General features: G+C 36.2%; 1 protein-coding gene across 2 annotated transcripts in view; it reads left to right on the top strand.

Annotated features, from left to right (window-relative positions):
* The window catches only part of spast.L (spastin L homeolog), a 47,478-nt gene extending 35,895 nt beyond the window's left edge, over positions 1-11,583 (top strand). For both annotated transcript variants that reach the window (XM_018262978.2, XM_018262977.2), the window contains 10 exons: positions 313-387; positions 970-1,041; positions 1,402-1,477; positions 2,165-2,256; positions 3,519-3,598; positions 3,871-3,913; positions 4,399-4,478; positions 7,864-7,934; positions 8,110-8,150; positions 10,667-11,583. In XM_018262978.2, the coding sequence (XP_018118467.1) occupies positions 313-387; positions 970-1,041; positions 1,402-1,477; positions 2,165-2,256; positions 3,519-3,598; positions 3,871-3,913; positions 4,399-4,478; positions 7,864-7,934; positions 8,110-8,150; positions 10,667-10,789 (753 nt within the window). In that variant the 3' untranslated portion in view covers positions 10,790-11,583. The remainder of the gene's footprint in view (positions 1-312; positions 388-969; positions 1,042-1,401; positions 1,478-2,164; positions 2,257-3,518; positions 3,599-3,870; positions 3,914-4,398; positions 4,479-7,863; positions 7,935-8,109; positions 8,151-10,666) is intronic.
* The last annotated feature ends 968 nt before the right edge of the window (positions 11,584-12,551 follow it).

The raw sequence follows: 12,551 nt of genomic DNA, 5'->3' as shown, positions 1-12,551 counted from the left end.
GTTATTTGAATGAACTCTAATACATCTGCTAGGAAAGGATGTCAATGAATATCTGACACTCAACTGCTGCATGAAGACAGAATGAAGAGAAACATGCTGAAAGAGGGATAGTGAAGATGAACTTGATTATTTCAGAAACAATGCAGAATATTTAATTGATTCTATTTACAAAGTTTCTTATTTCAGTATAATGAAGCATATTTAAAATTTTTAATTTTACGATAGTTCCCCATTCTTAATAGAATGGTTCAAACCATGTTTTTTCCACTTACGAAAAAATTTCACTAATGTTTTGAAAATGTTATTCTCTAGTTATTTACTGGGTTGAGAGCTCCTGCACGTGGATTGCTGCTGTTTGGTCCTCCAGGAAATGGAAAGACTATGCTGGTAAATATTTTCACTTTTCATTCGTACTTCTCTGAAACTTGTGTAATGTACCACCACCTGCCTTCCTAAAAAACACTCCTACCTCTGAATTTTAACTCTCCAGGACAGGGACGTCCTTTATCACGTAGTGCTTATTCTTTGTAACATTTCATCTATTTATTGCAGTATTTGTTTCCCCTATTAATATTGCCTTAATTCTTAAATCTACAGGACATGTACAAGTAACACTATGTAAATAAGAACAAATGTACATTCATTGGGTGTTACTTTTTCACTTTTTATTCAGCTGAGCAGAAATTTAAAATTTACATTGCTATCTGTTTGCTAGTGTTCTACTGACCTAGCAACCAAGCAGTATATTGAATCGCAGACTGTTACAAAAAACTAGAAGGAATGAATAAAAAGTAAGCAAACATAATTTTAAAACATGTAAGCAAACAACATTTTAAAAAAGTAAGCAAACATAATTTTAAAACATGTTTCCACAGAATATATTATTTGATCAGTTTATAATTTAAAACTATTTCATATATATTTGAATGCAATTTACAATATATAAAGGCTGTCTCTTTTGATAAATAGGCAAAGGCTGTGGCTGCTGAATCAAATGCAACATTCTTCAACATAAGTGCAGCAAGCCTGACCTCAAAATATGTAAGTAACATTACTTTTATCCATTTTGTGCATTTTTTTTAAATATATGTGTGTTTTTGTGTGTGTGTGTGTGTATATAGTGTGTAGACAACTGCACAATGTCTTCTTTACTTAACCTATTATCCGTATGTAAAGCTCCATGTTGTAGCTCCCATCCATTCCCAGAATTACATACCATGGAACATACAGAATTTGTAAAATGTGAACATCCTCTATAAGACCTTTATAAAGATGCTGCAGTATCCATTGCATTGGAATTGTATAGATTCTTCATTTTTCTTAAAGGTTTAAAGCAAATGTAGTGTTTTTTTTTTTTTTTTAATTGTAGAATTTGTCACTGTAATTGTTCCTTATCTTTAGGTGGGAGAAGGTGAAAAGCTGGTACGAGCACTGTTTTCTGTCGCCAGAGAATTGCAACCTTCCATTATTTTCATTGGTAAGTTTTCCTATGTGACCTCATTACAGTCTTTTATTTTTGCCGCCTCTCTTGCAAACAGCGAGTCTGGTTAATTTTGTTATCCAAATGTAAGATGGTTCAGTGCAGTTCATAGAATAGTTTATTTTTATTATAACCGATCTACCAGTGGCTACAGCAAACTGGTCTAAACTACCATTTTGATAGCATAAAACCAGTCCAATCAAGACATGTTATCTCCCGAAGTATCTATAATTAATACAGATAATTACTACATGGCAGCACAGAAACCAGTTCTAGCATGATAATCTGCTCTGTAGCATCATCTTATATTACAGGCAAACCTCATTTACTGCTTGATAATTTGCGATGACCCCTAAGATTAACTTCTCAACTGCTGCTCAGTCCACCAAGTATCTGTGTCACAGACAATTTTCAAGATGGTGACCCTCTGTGACAAGTTTAAAGTCCTGGATCATTGCTGCCATTGAGAAGCTGAAACTTTAGGCTGGTGCAATAAATTCAGTATATAAAAGATGGTATTTTAAGCCATATTCATTTTTAATGTTTAGTTCTCCTTTAAGTACAGTGGCCGAGCTTGCTTTGCGACCCCCATATTTGATACTTCCAGTCTGTTTAAACTGTTTCCTAAGTGCTGCCTTCATGTAACACTACATATTTTTAATGTGGTACTATTTATTTCTGCAGATGAGGTTGATAGCCTTTTATGTGAAAGAAGAGAAGGGGAGCATGATGCAAGCAGACGGCTGAAAACTGAATTTCTTATAGAGTTTGATGGTGTAAGTAATAACCATTCATGTACTCCCTGTAAAAGCAGAATGTAGTGTTACAGCCCGGTCTTTTAACAATATTCTTCACTAAAATAGTGTCATCACTTGACATATTTTGCCGAAGTGCAGAGAATAAATATCTTATGCGCTGTGCGTATGTTTTAGTAAATATCTGGCAAATACCTCTTGAAGCTCTGCTCAGTTATACAGGTAAGCTTCAAAGTTTATGAAGACGTTTTGGATATGATGGACTAGATAAAAACCCAGCAGCACACTGATAAATGTTTGTGTACAGATAGATTCAGGCAAGATTTCTGGCCCCACGGTGACCTTTATCAAGCCATTATATGGTTTTATATATGGGCTAATAAATTGCTTTACATAAGAACAGGTTTAGGGGGCAAACTTACTAAAGGGTGAAGTGGCTAACGCTAGTGAAAATTCGCCAGCATGATGTCATTTTGCCGATTTATTTACGGGTGCTGGCGTAAATTTGCTAGCGAAGTAGACATACTCTAGTGTTACTTCGAACCCTAACGCCAGACGAAGTTGCACTCTGGTGAATGGACTAACTACGCTAATTCACTAACTTGCGGATTTTACTGAACGTTACCTCTTGCACCAGACTTGACTTTGCCAGCTCAGACCAGGCGATGGGCAATAGAGTAGATAAAAAAAATTTCAACTATTTTTGAAGAGACTCCTAAGTCCCAAAAAACACTGACGTTTTTTACGTTTTTACTGGGTGGTACACTGAAAAAGATCGAAAATATTTTTTTGGGGTACCCTCCTTCCCCCTTTTTATTTGGCACCTAAACTATACAGTGTGCACATGTGTAGGGCAATATAAGACCTCTATTTAATTTTATTAAGTTTCCCTGGCCTTGTGTATTGTAATGTAGTTGCTACAGCATACACGTCCACTGCACGCCGTATGCTAACTAGGCATTGCTAGCGTAACTTCGGATTGCTTATCGTATTATTGCAAGCGCAACTTCGCAAAGGTTCGGTAACCTTTGCGCAACTTCGGATCTTCGTGAATTTGCACAGCCCTGGTGAACCTACGCCTGGCGAAGTGCGGTGAAGCCGTCGCTAGCACATTTTCGGCGCTTGGTGAATTTGCCCCTATGTGTGCTGCTCGATTTCAGCATGGAATTTATTAATGTACAGTATTACTTCCAGTTTAAGCACTTGACACATAGATGGCACAGCTGGTAAAGCTCCCAAATTTCCAGATTTCTGATCATAATGCGTTGTAACTTTCAATGCAGGTACAGTCTGGAGGAGATGACAGAGTTCTTGTTATGGGAGCAACTAACAGACCACAGGAACTAGATGATGCAGTTCTCAGGTGCTCACATCTTTTAATAAAGTACTAATTAAGTTTTAAGTTTTTTAGTAATTCGTTGATATTTTTGTCTGTGCTACTGTTGTCAATTTTTGGCTAGTAGTTGTGACTAGACATCTTTGATATCTTTGAGTGTCCCTCAAATCTTGCTTTCTGGAAGTATCCCTAGATAACAACCCTAGCTCGCATTTGCCTTCAGTTTACATACATATTTTTGGGTGGAATAATTTATGATTAAGTTGTGATATTAAAAAAAAATCTCACTTTATTTGCAGGAGATTCACCAAGAGGGTTTATGTATCTTTACCAAATGAAGAGGTAACCATTACTGTTTCTTGATTTGATAAATAAATAATTTTTTATATCCCTATTATTGCATGGAAATCATAAATGTATATAATTTAACCCTGTCTTATATTTGATCAAATTTGAAAATCTGATTAGTAGCACAAATGTTTACCATAAGTCATATTAGCTTAATAGCGCTATAGACTATCCACCAAGCACATTTAGATCAATTTCTTTCAAACTGCTTCTTCTGAGTTAATGTTAATGTGCGACTGAAAAGCCTAAGGAATGCTCAAAGCTTAAGACCCCACTTTATAACTACACAAAAAAGCAGCATGAATACTAAATATTCACAGGCATCCGGGTCACGTTATTACCTGCACATTGTGACTGTGATAATAGAATGATTAAATCGCTGCTGCACAATTTTTCACAGTATTTCATTTTTATGGATGTAAACTTTTCAAAATGATTAAATCTTTAAAATGTTTTTTTTTTCCTTATTCACCTTATAGACTAGACTAGTACTTCTCCGAAATCTTCTGAGTAAGCAAGGCAACCCACTGAATGAGAAGGAATTGACTCAGTTATCTAGGTGAGTACTACTTTAAAGAGTAGTTCACCTTGAAAGGGGTGGTTCACCTTCAAGTTAATGTTTCGTATGTTATAGAATGTCCAATTTTAAGCAACTTTTCGATTATTCATGATTTATTTTTTTATAGTGTTTTTGCTCTTTAAAGATTTTAACTGGGGTTCATTGACCCCATCTAAAACACAAATGCTCTGTAACGTTACAAATGTATTGTTATTGCTACTTTTTGTTAAGTATCTTTCTATTCAGGCCCTCTCCTATTCATATTCCAGTCTCTTATTCAAATCAATGCATGGTTACTATGGTAATTTGGACCCTAGCAACCAGACTGCTGAAATTGCAAACTGGAGAGCTGCTGAAATAATAAAAAAATGAAAACCTATTGCAAATTGTTAACTCAAAGGTGAAAACCCCTTTAAGGCAACTTTTTTAGATTTTATAGAATGTCCTATTCTTAGCAACTTTTGAATTGGTATTCATTGGATTTTTTTTTATCATTTTTGAACTATGTTCCATCTTCCTTTGCTTCTTTCCAGCTATTGTATGGGGTCACTGACCCCTGAAGCCAAAATAATTATCACTACAATTGTATCATTTTTTTTTTTTTTTATATTTATTTCTCAGTAAGGCCCTACTGTTCTTGTTTCAGTCTCTCATTAAAATCACTACCTGGCTGCTAGGGTAAATTGGACTATAGTAAATTAGCTGCTGAGCAAAAATCAAGATAAAGACAAATTATATTAGGTTTACATTAGAAGGCCCAGCCTTTGTTCAGGGCTCCACGTAGCTCATAACAAGATTACACATAGAATAACTGATACACTAATATTTTTTATGTTCTAAGTTTAAGAATGCTTAGGACAGCACATAAGTGGTCACCACAGTTCTCACCTAATTAACCTTTAAGCTGTGTTTTCTTCCCAGATTTCATCATTAGTAGATGATCCCCATGCCAACTGCTCCATGCTTTAATAGGGGAGCAGCTCCATCATTTGGAGACCACTGATTTAAAGAGACGGCTTTGCTATGGTGATCGTTACAAATAGAGCCCAAGCATCCTGTATAAGGTTCCCATTAGCATGCACTTTTGCCCAGAAAAAAATTATAAAATCTTCCTGAGAAGGAATTCACTGATCCACTATTAAGGTGCATTATATAATAATACAGGTAATATAAAATATTATTGTATCTTAACAATTGTATAGTAATCATTGCTGATCGAGCAGTGGGGTCATCAGACAAAGGAAGTAGCAGTTGGTATGTAGTCACATAATTGAAAGCAAGTTATCCGATAATATTACCATGATAGTTTAGTTTGAAATGTGTATGCAACTTCTTAAAGGGGCGGTTCAACTTTAAGTTAAAGGGATACTGTCATGGGAAAAAACTATTTTTTTCAAAATGAATCAGTTATTAGTGCTGCTCCAGCAGAATTTTGCGCTGAAATCCATTTCTCAAAAGAGAAAACCAATTTTTTTTATATTCAATTTTGAAATCTGACATGGGGCTAGACATATTGTCAATTTTCCAGCTGCCCCTGGTCATGTGACTTGTGCTCTGATAAACTTCAATCACTCTTTACTGCTGTACTGCAAGTTAGAGTGATATCACCCCCTCCCTTTTCCCCAAAAGAACAATGGGAAGGTAACCAGATAGAAGCTCTCTATCTAGTATAGGTCAATCTAAAAACAACTGGACTTGCTGAGTAATCAATGAAGACGTTTCACTATTCATCCGAGCAGCTTCTTCAGTTCAACTGACTGGTGTGGGAAGTTCTCGACATATAAACTCTTCCACTAATCCATTTACAATGGCACATTGTAACTCTTCAAAGAGGTGACATCTGAAGAAACTCACAGAGGTGTTGATTCTGTGTAGTTGTGATAGGATTATCCAATGTGTCATGCAACTCCTAGATACAGGTGTTACTTGTGAGAGTTGCATGAATGGATGTGTGAAGTGTTCTGAATCCGCCGGGGTACAGATGTTAGAACAGCATTGTATGTAGCAGACAGGTGGTGTCGAAGGCCCCCACCTCTGTTCAGAGATGGTCTCTCCACCTTGACATGAATCGCCTCTTTCACGCCTCGTTCAAACCAGTGGTCTTCTTTATCCAAGATTTGGACCTTGCTGTCTTCAAAGGAGTGTCCCTTGTCTTTTAAGTGTAGAAAGACAGCTGAGTTTTGCCCTGTAGAGTTCTCCCTCCTGTGCTGAGCCATTCGCTTGGAGAGCGATTCATGTCAAGGTGGAGAGACCATCTCTGAACAGCGGTGGGGGCCTTCGACATGGATAAATGGATTAGTGGAAGAGTTTATATGCCGAGAACTTCCCACACCAGTCAGTTGAACTGAAGAAGCTGCTCGGATGAGTAGTGAAACGTCTTCATTGATTACTCAGCAAGTCCAGTTGTTTTTAGATTGACCTATACTAGATATACTATGACCTGGATGAATGAAAATCTTCATAGTCAGATAGCAGCTCTTCTTAACACAAGATAACAGCGGCCTGGTAGATCTAAGAACAGCACTCAATAGTAAAAACCCATGTCTCACTGAGACACATTCAGTTACATTGAGAAGGAAAAACAGCAGCCTACCAGAAAGCATTTCTCTCCTAAAGTGCAGGCACAAGTCACATGACCATGGGCAGCTGGGAAATTGACAAATTGTCTAGCCCCATGTCAGATTTCAAAATTGAATATAAAAAAATCTGTTTGCTCTTTTGAGAAATGGATTTCAGTGCAGAATTCTGCTGGAGTAGCACTATTAACTGATGCGTTTTGAAAAAAACATGTTTTCCGATGACAGGATCCCTTTTAGTAAGTCTAATTCTAAACAACTTTTCAGTTGGCCTTCATATTTTCTTCTTTATGTATAGTCTTAGAATTATTTGCCTTCATCTTCTGACTCTTTCCAGCTTTCAAATGGGGATCACTGACCCCATCTAAACACAAATGCTCTGTAAGGCTACAAATTTATAGTTATTACTAATCTCTATTACTCATCTTTCTTTTCAGCCCTCTCCTGTTCATATTCCAGTCTCTCGTTCAGATCAATGCATGATAGTTAGAGTAATTTGGACCCAGAGTGCAGACATTGCGAACTGGAGAGCTGCTGAATAAAAAAGCCGAATAATAAAACATGAAAACCAAATGCAATTTGTTTCAAAATATAATAATAAAAGTTAATTTAAAGGTGAACAACCCCTTTAAGCTTAATGTGAAGCTTGAATTGAAATAGAAGTCCTTGAATAATCACCTGTTAAACCTGATTATCAGAATAAAACAATAAGAAAATGTTATTTTTATATCAAAATGACTTTGATTATTATTAGCAAACACTAGAATTCAGAAGTCAGATGTGTTAACTGGCATGTAATTGTGCTGTAGGCTGACTGAAGGATACTCTGGGAGTGATATAACAGCTTTGGCAAAAGATGCTGCTTTGGGACCAATCAGAGGTAAGCTTCATCATACTATTTGAATTTAACATTCTAATTTAGACTAGCACTAACAGTGTTAACAAACAAATGTATTACATACAAGGTAGAGAAGGCAGTTGTTCATGTGCTGGTTTGGGATCATAATAACATTATCTTCCTAATAATAACAGCACATTTTTTTTCTATTTTACAGAGCTAAAACCTGAACAAGTGAAAAATATGGCTGCTAGTGAGGTAAGTAGGTTATGAGGTTACAGTGAATGATGACCACAAAATATGAAATATTTGCATGCTACTCGTGATTGTGTTGTTTTTACAAAAAAAACTTGTTTTTCATACTTACAAAAACAGAAAATTGCAGAAAAATATATTTTTAATCATGCCAATTCAGACCTACAAGGATGCCATAGAGAAGTGTATGTTCTATTGCTGGCATGTGTATAATAACTTTTTTCTTTTTCTCCATAAAATTTCGAATGTCCGAATTCTCAAATGGTTCGAAAACTCATGGGAAACAGCAATTTCTGAAAATTACAACAATTATTTTCATGACTTGATCATGATTATCCCACTTGTCAAATGTGGAAGATTGCAAATTTAATATAATGATGTAGGTTTTTTTGGTTTTGTTTCTTTACTTGGATGGAAGAAGCACAAATTACATTATGAAACCGTATTTATAAGGCTATAATTAACAGGATATTCATGACTTGTGTAATAATTATAAATGTGTGTGTGTGTGTATAGGTATGGGAACAGTTATCCAGAAAGCTCCGAAGTATGGAAAGGCCATCTCCCAATGACTTCATTTTATCCAAATAATCCAGATTTTTTCAAATGATTTCCTTTTTCTCTGTAATAATATAGCAGTACCTTGTACTTGAGCCCAACCAAGATATAATTGATACTTATTGGAAGCAAAACTAGCCTATTGGGTTTATTCAATGTTTATATGATTTTCTAGTAGACTTAAGGTATGAAGATCCAAATTACGGAAATACCCATTATCCAGAAAGCCCCAGGCCCCAAGCATTCTGGATAACAGGTCCCATACCTATATATTTAAATTCATTTTAGGGCATGTGCCTGCAGACCTTTGATAAATCCTAAAAATAAATATGGCTAAAAATGCCATATTTTATATAATGAACTTATTGCACCAGCCTAAAGTTTCAGCTTGTCAATAGCAGCAATGATACAGGACCTCAAACTTGTCACAGTGGGTCAACATCTTGGAAAGGGTCTGCGACACCCCAATGCTCAGTGGTCTCTGAGCAGCTGTTGAGAAGCTAAGCTTAGGGGTTGCTGCAAATTATCAAGCAGAAAATGAGGTTGGTCTGTAATATAAGCTGATGCTACAGGGCTAATTATTAAATTCTGATGCTAGTTGCACTGGTTTCTGTGTTGCCATGTATTAATTACTCATCAATCTTGTATTGAGACCTATATATTCTATGTGTACTGTATATTGTGAGTGAGTCCCTAAGCTAAGCAAAGTGATAGCAGCACAGAGCATGTGCAATGAATGAGCAGAAATGAAGATGGGTAGCTACTGGGGCATCTTTGGAGACACAGATCTTTACTGCTAGGCTGTGGTTGCTTTGGGCTGGTACAGAAGCCCATAATATAACGTACAACATTTCTAGCCTACATCATTGGTTATGCTTTATTTCTCCTTTAAAGGGGTCCTCCATTCCTCCACCCAAAAGCTGCATACTGAAAGAACATGTCATTTTAAGCAACTTTTTAATATAAATTGATTTCTTTTCAGTTAATTAAATTTTGAATTGATTTGTAAGTGTCATTATGTTGAAAGCTGTGTATGTATCTCTTTCTTCCTAGTTCTGACTCAAGAAGTCAGATCTTCTCCAGCATTTCCAATAAGCTTTCTTCCAACATTGTCAGGAGTGCAGAGTATGTAACCATCCAGACAAATACTGCTTTAATAGCAATTATACTGAAAACGACTGAACATTTTTAATTGATGCCCAGTTGCTTAGAGCTGCATTTTCTTTCACTAGGCAAAAATACAAGGTACTTCTTTTACCCTCGGGATGACATAGTTTGCATGTGTATTGCACCCCATCCCTGATAAATTTGAAGAAGGGCCATAGTAGAATTGTGGAAGGCACTGCAGCTCTATGATGGTTTATGTAGATGAGTTATTGATTAATTTAACTGCCTTTTTATTTGTAGTGTAGACACTTTATGAAACAACTGCTATAGTTTGTCCTTAAACCAGTTTTATGTAGTCGGAATTGCAGTAATTACGAACTATTAAGTGTTTCTCCTTTTTTCATGAATCAAAATGTTGGTGTGCCTGCTCTTTTTTTAAAGGATGATTATGCACATGTGTTCAACATAAGGCTGATAAATATTCTCTGCCTGCTTTAAAATAAATCTGTAATGTCTGAAATTCTTTTTAATGAAGCATGCATATGGGTCATTACCATTTATTACACCCATTCCATTATCCTGCACTCGGCACTGTTGATGGAAAGCGGGGGGTGATTTAGTACCACAAATGTATTTATTTTCTTGAGCTCTCTCTTGAGGGAGGAGCTGGCACTTCAGTATGCCTGTCTGAGAGCCCTTTGGGCAATCTATTGCGTGGCATCAGGTTGGCCTACACATTATTCAATTCTTTTTGTATACACAAGTATAGCATAATATAATATATTGTTCTGTACTTAGCGGAGTTGTGTTCATATTTGTAGTAAATAATGACTGGCTTTCTCTTTTTTCCTTAGATGAGAAATATAAAGTATTCCGATTTCCTGGGTTCGTTAAAGAAGATAAAGTGCAGCGTGAGCCCTTCGACCCTGGAATCTTATATTCGGTGGAATAAGGAATTTGGCGATACTACTGTTTGAAAGACAGACTGTTCATCTTATTCAGGGATCAAGGGATGCTGGATGAGATTGTTGAATAGAAATTCACCGCAGAGAGACTTTGCATATGTTTAGCTTTCAAAACAAAGAAAACTTTACAAAAGCAAACCTCAGATGTGTGCACTAAACTTCTAGAAACTGAATAAGCAAGCAGAAGAAAAGTACTTTATACAAAAAGCCTGTGATATTAACAACCCGTGGGGCAGTAATTATAACTGAAATGACAGCCTTTGGTTGAAAAGGAACCTTCACACTGTGTTCAAAATTAAGACCACTCGGAGAAACGTGGGATATTGGTATAGGCCATAGAGTTGATGTTCTCTACCAGTTTGGCTGTGGGAAGACCTGTGCCTTGGCTTTATGTTTCAGGCTTATTTGTGCCTGCCCCTTGTTTGTAATAAATTAATGTTAGACGTTCCTTCATACGTACTAATTGCAACTTTTTGTAAATTTGTAGAGGTTCGGTCCTTAGGGTTGGGTGAGGTAGGGTAAAAGTTGACATAGTTTAATGTAGTTTTTTTCAATACGTGCCAAATGAAAGGATTTTGAGATGCAAAGACAGAATTGGTTAAACACATAGTGCATTACATATTCATATGCACAAGTAATGGCAGGTAGCATGGTTTATTACTGCAAACTGGAAATCATTCTCATTTTCCTGTAAATGTACTACCAAGGGTAAGTCATGGAGTATCCTGGCATAATGATCATGCACAGAAGGTCATTTTTTGCCTGTCTTGATGGTGTTGTTTTCCTATTAAAAAGCAAGGGTTGGTTGTGATTTGTTTTTTCTCTCCAAAGAAATAGCTGTAGAAAATACAAAACGTCAGATTTTTCATAATGTAATTTTTTCTTTCCACAGAACTGTTGTAAAAAAAATTCTTCTGTTTTGTAGAATGCTAGGATCCAAATCTAACCTGCAGTGAGTTTGCAAGGGAACTGAGTTCAGAGTGTCTACATTTTAATATAATTCAGTCTCATATATTGCAAGTGAGCCAGAGAAAGAAGGAGCTTGTTTACTGTCCTCATACCTTACTGATGATTTTATAAATACAGTAACGTTTGAGACATCTTTGTAGTGATTATGACCGATTTTTCATTATTTATAAGGATTTACAGTTGGGAAATGATCTGCTTCATTAACCATAATAACTTAACTATTTAGCCCCTGTTGTGTGGAGTATTCAGCTGAGGCACCAAGGGAGAGATTTATTAAAGATCAATTACAAAAGGTCTCCCAATCGTTCAAAACTTTCCTGTATGTCAATTTGTTGAATGTTTAAATCGGTGGAGAAGGTGAACAATAGGGTCTAATAGGATGGTCGTGCTCAGCAGCAACACTGAGTACTATCAGCCTTCCGATTCCTTCGTTCCCAAAGCAAATTGCATGCAGGCAACATAGAAAAAAAATGTTACTTCATGTGTTCCTGTGCTGCCAAGGAACACAAAAAGAAATGTCAAGAGTTAAAATAAGGGTAAAAATAAGCAATTCTGATTTTTACATTAATATTGGTTCCTACTGTATATTTTAATGCAGAGGTGTACAAACTGATGGCTTAAAGGTATGAAACAGGCCATGAGTAAAAGGCAGAGGTAAGACAAAATTACAATTTTGATTGATTAATGAACCTTGTTAATGTGAACAACGTTCCAAAGACTGCAATAGCTATTTCACAATTTTAGGGAATCTAGAACTAACATGGCAACAGAAAATTGTGGTCACACGGCAGAGGCATGATATAAG

The sequence above is a fragment of the Xenopus laevis genome, chromosome 5L, assembly GCF_017654675.1.
Source record: "Xenopus laevis strain J_2021 chromosome 5L, Xenopus_laevis_v10.1, whole genome shotgun sequence".
Classification (NCBI taxonomy): domain Eukaryota; kingdom Metazoa; phylum Chordata; class Amphibia; order Anura; family Pipidae; genus Xenopus; species Xenopus laevis.
The sequence above is the reverse complement of the archived record's forward strand: the minus strand, read 5'-3'. Positions and strand labels throughout refer to the sequence as shown.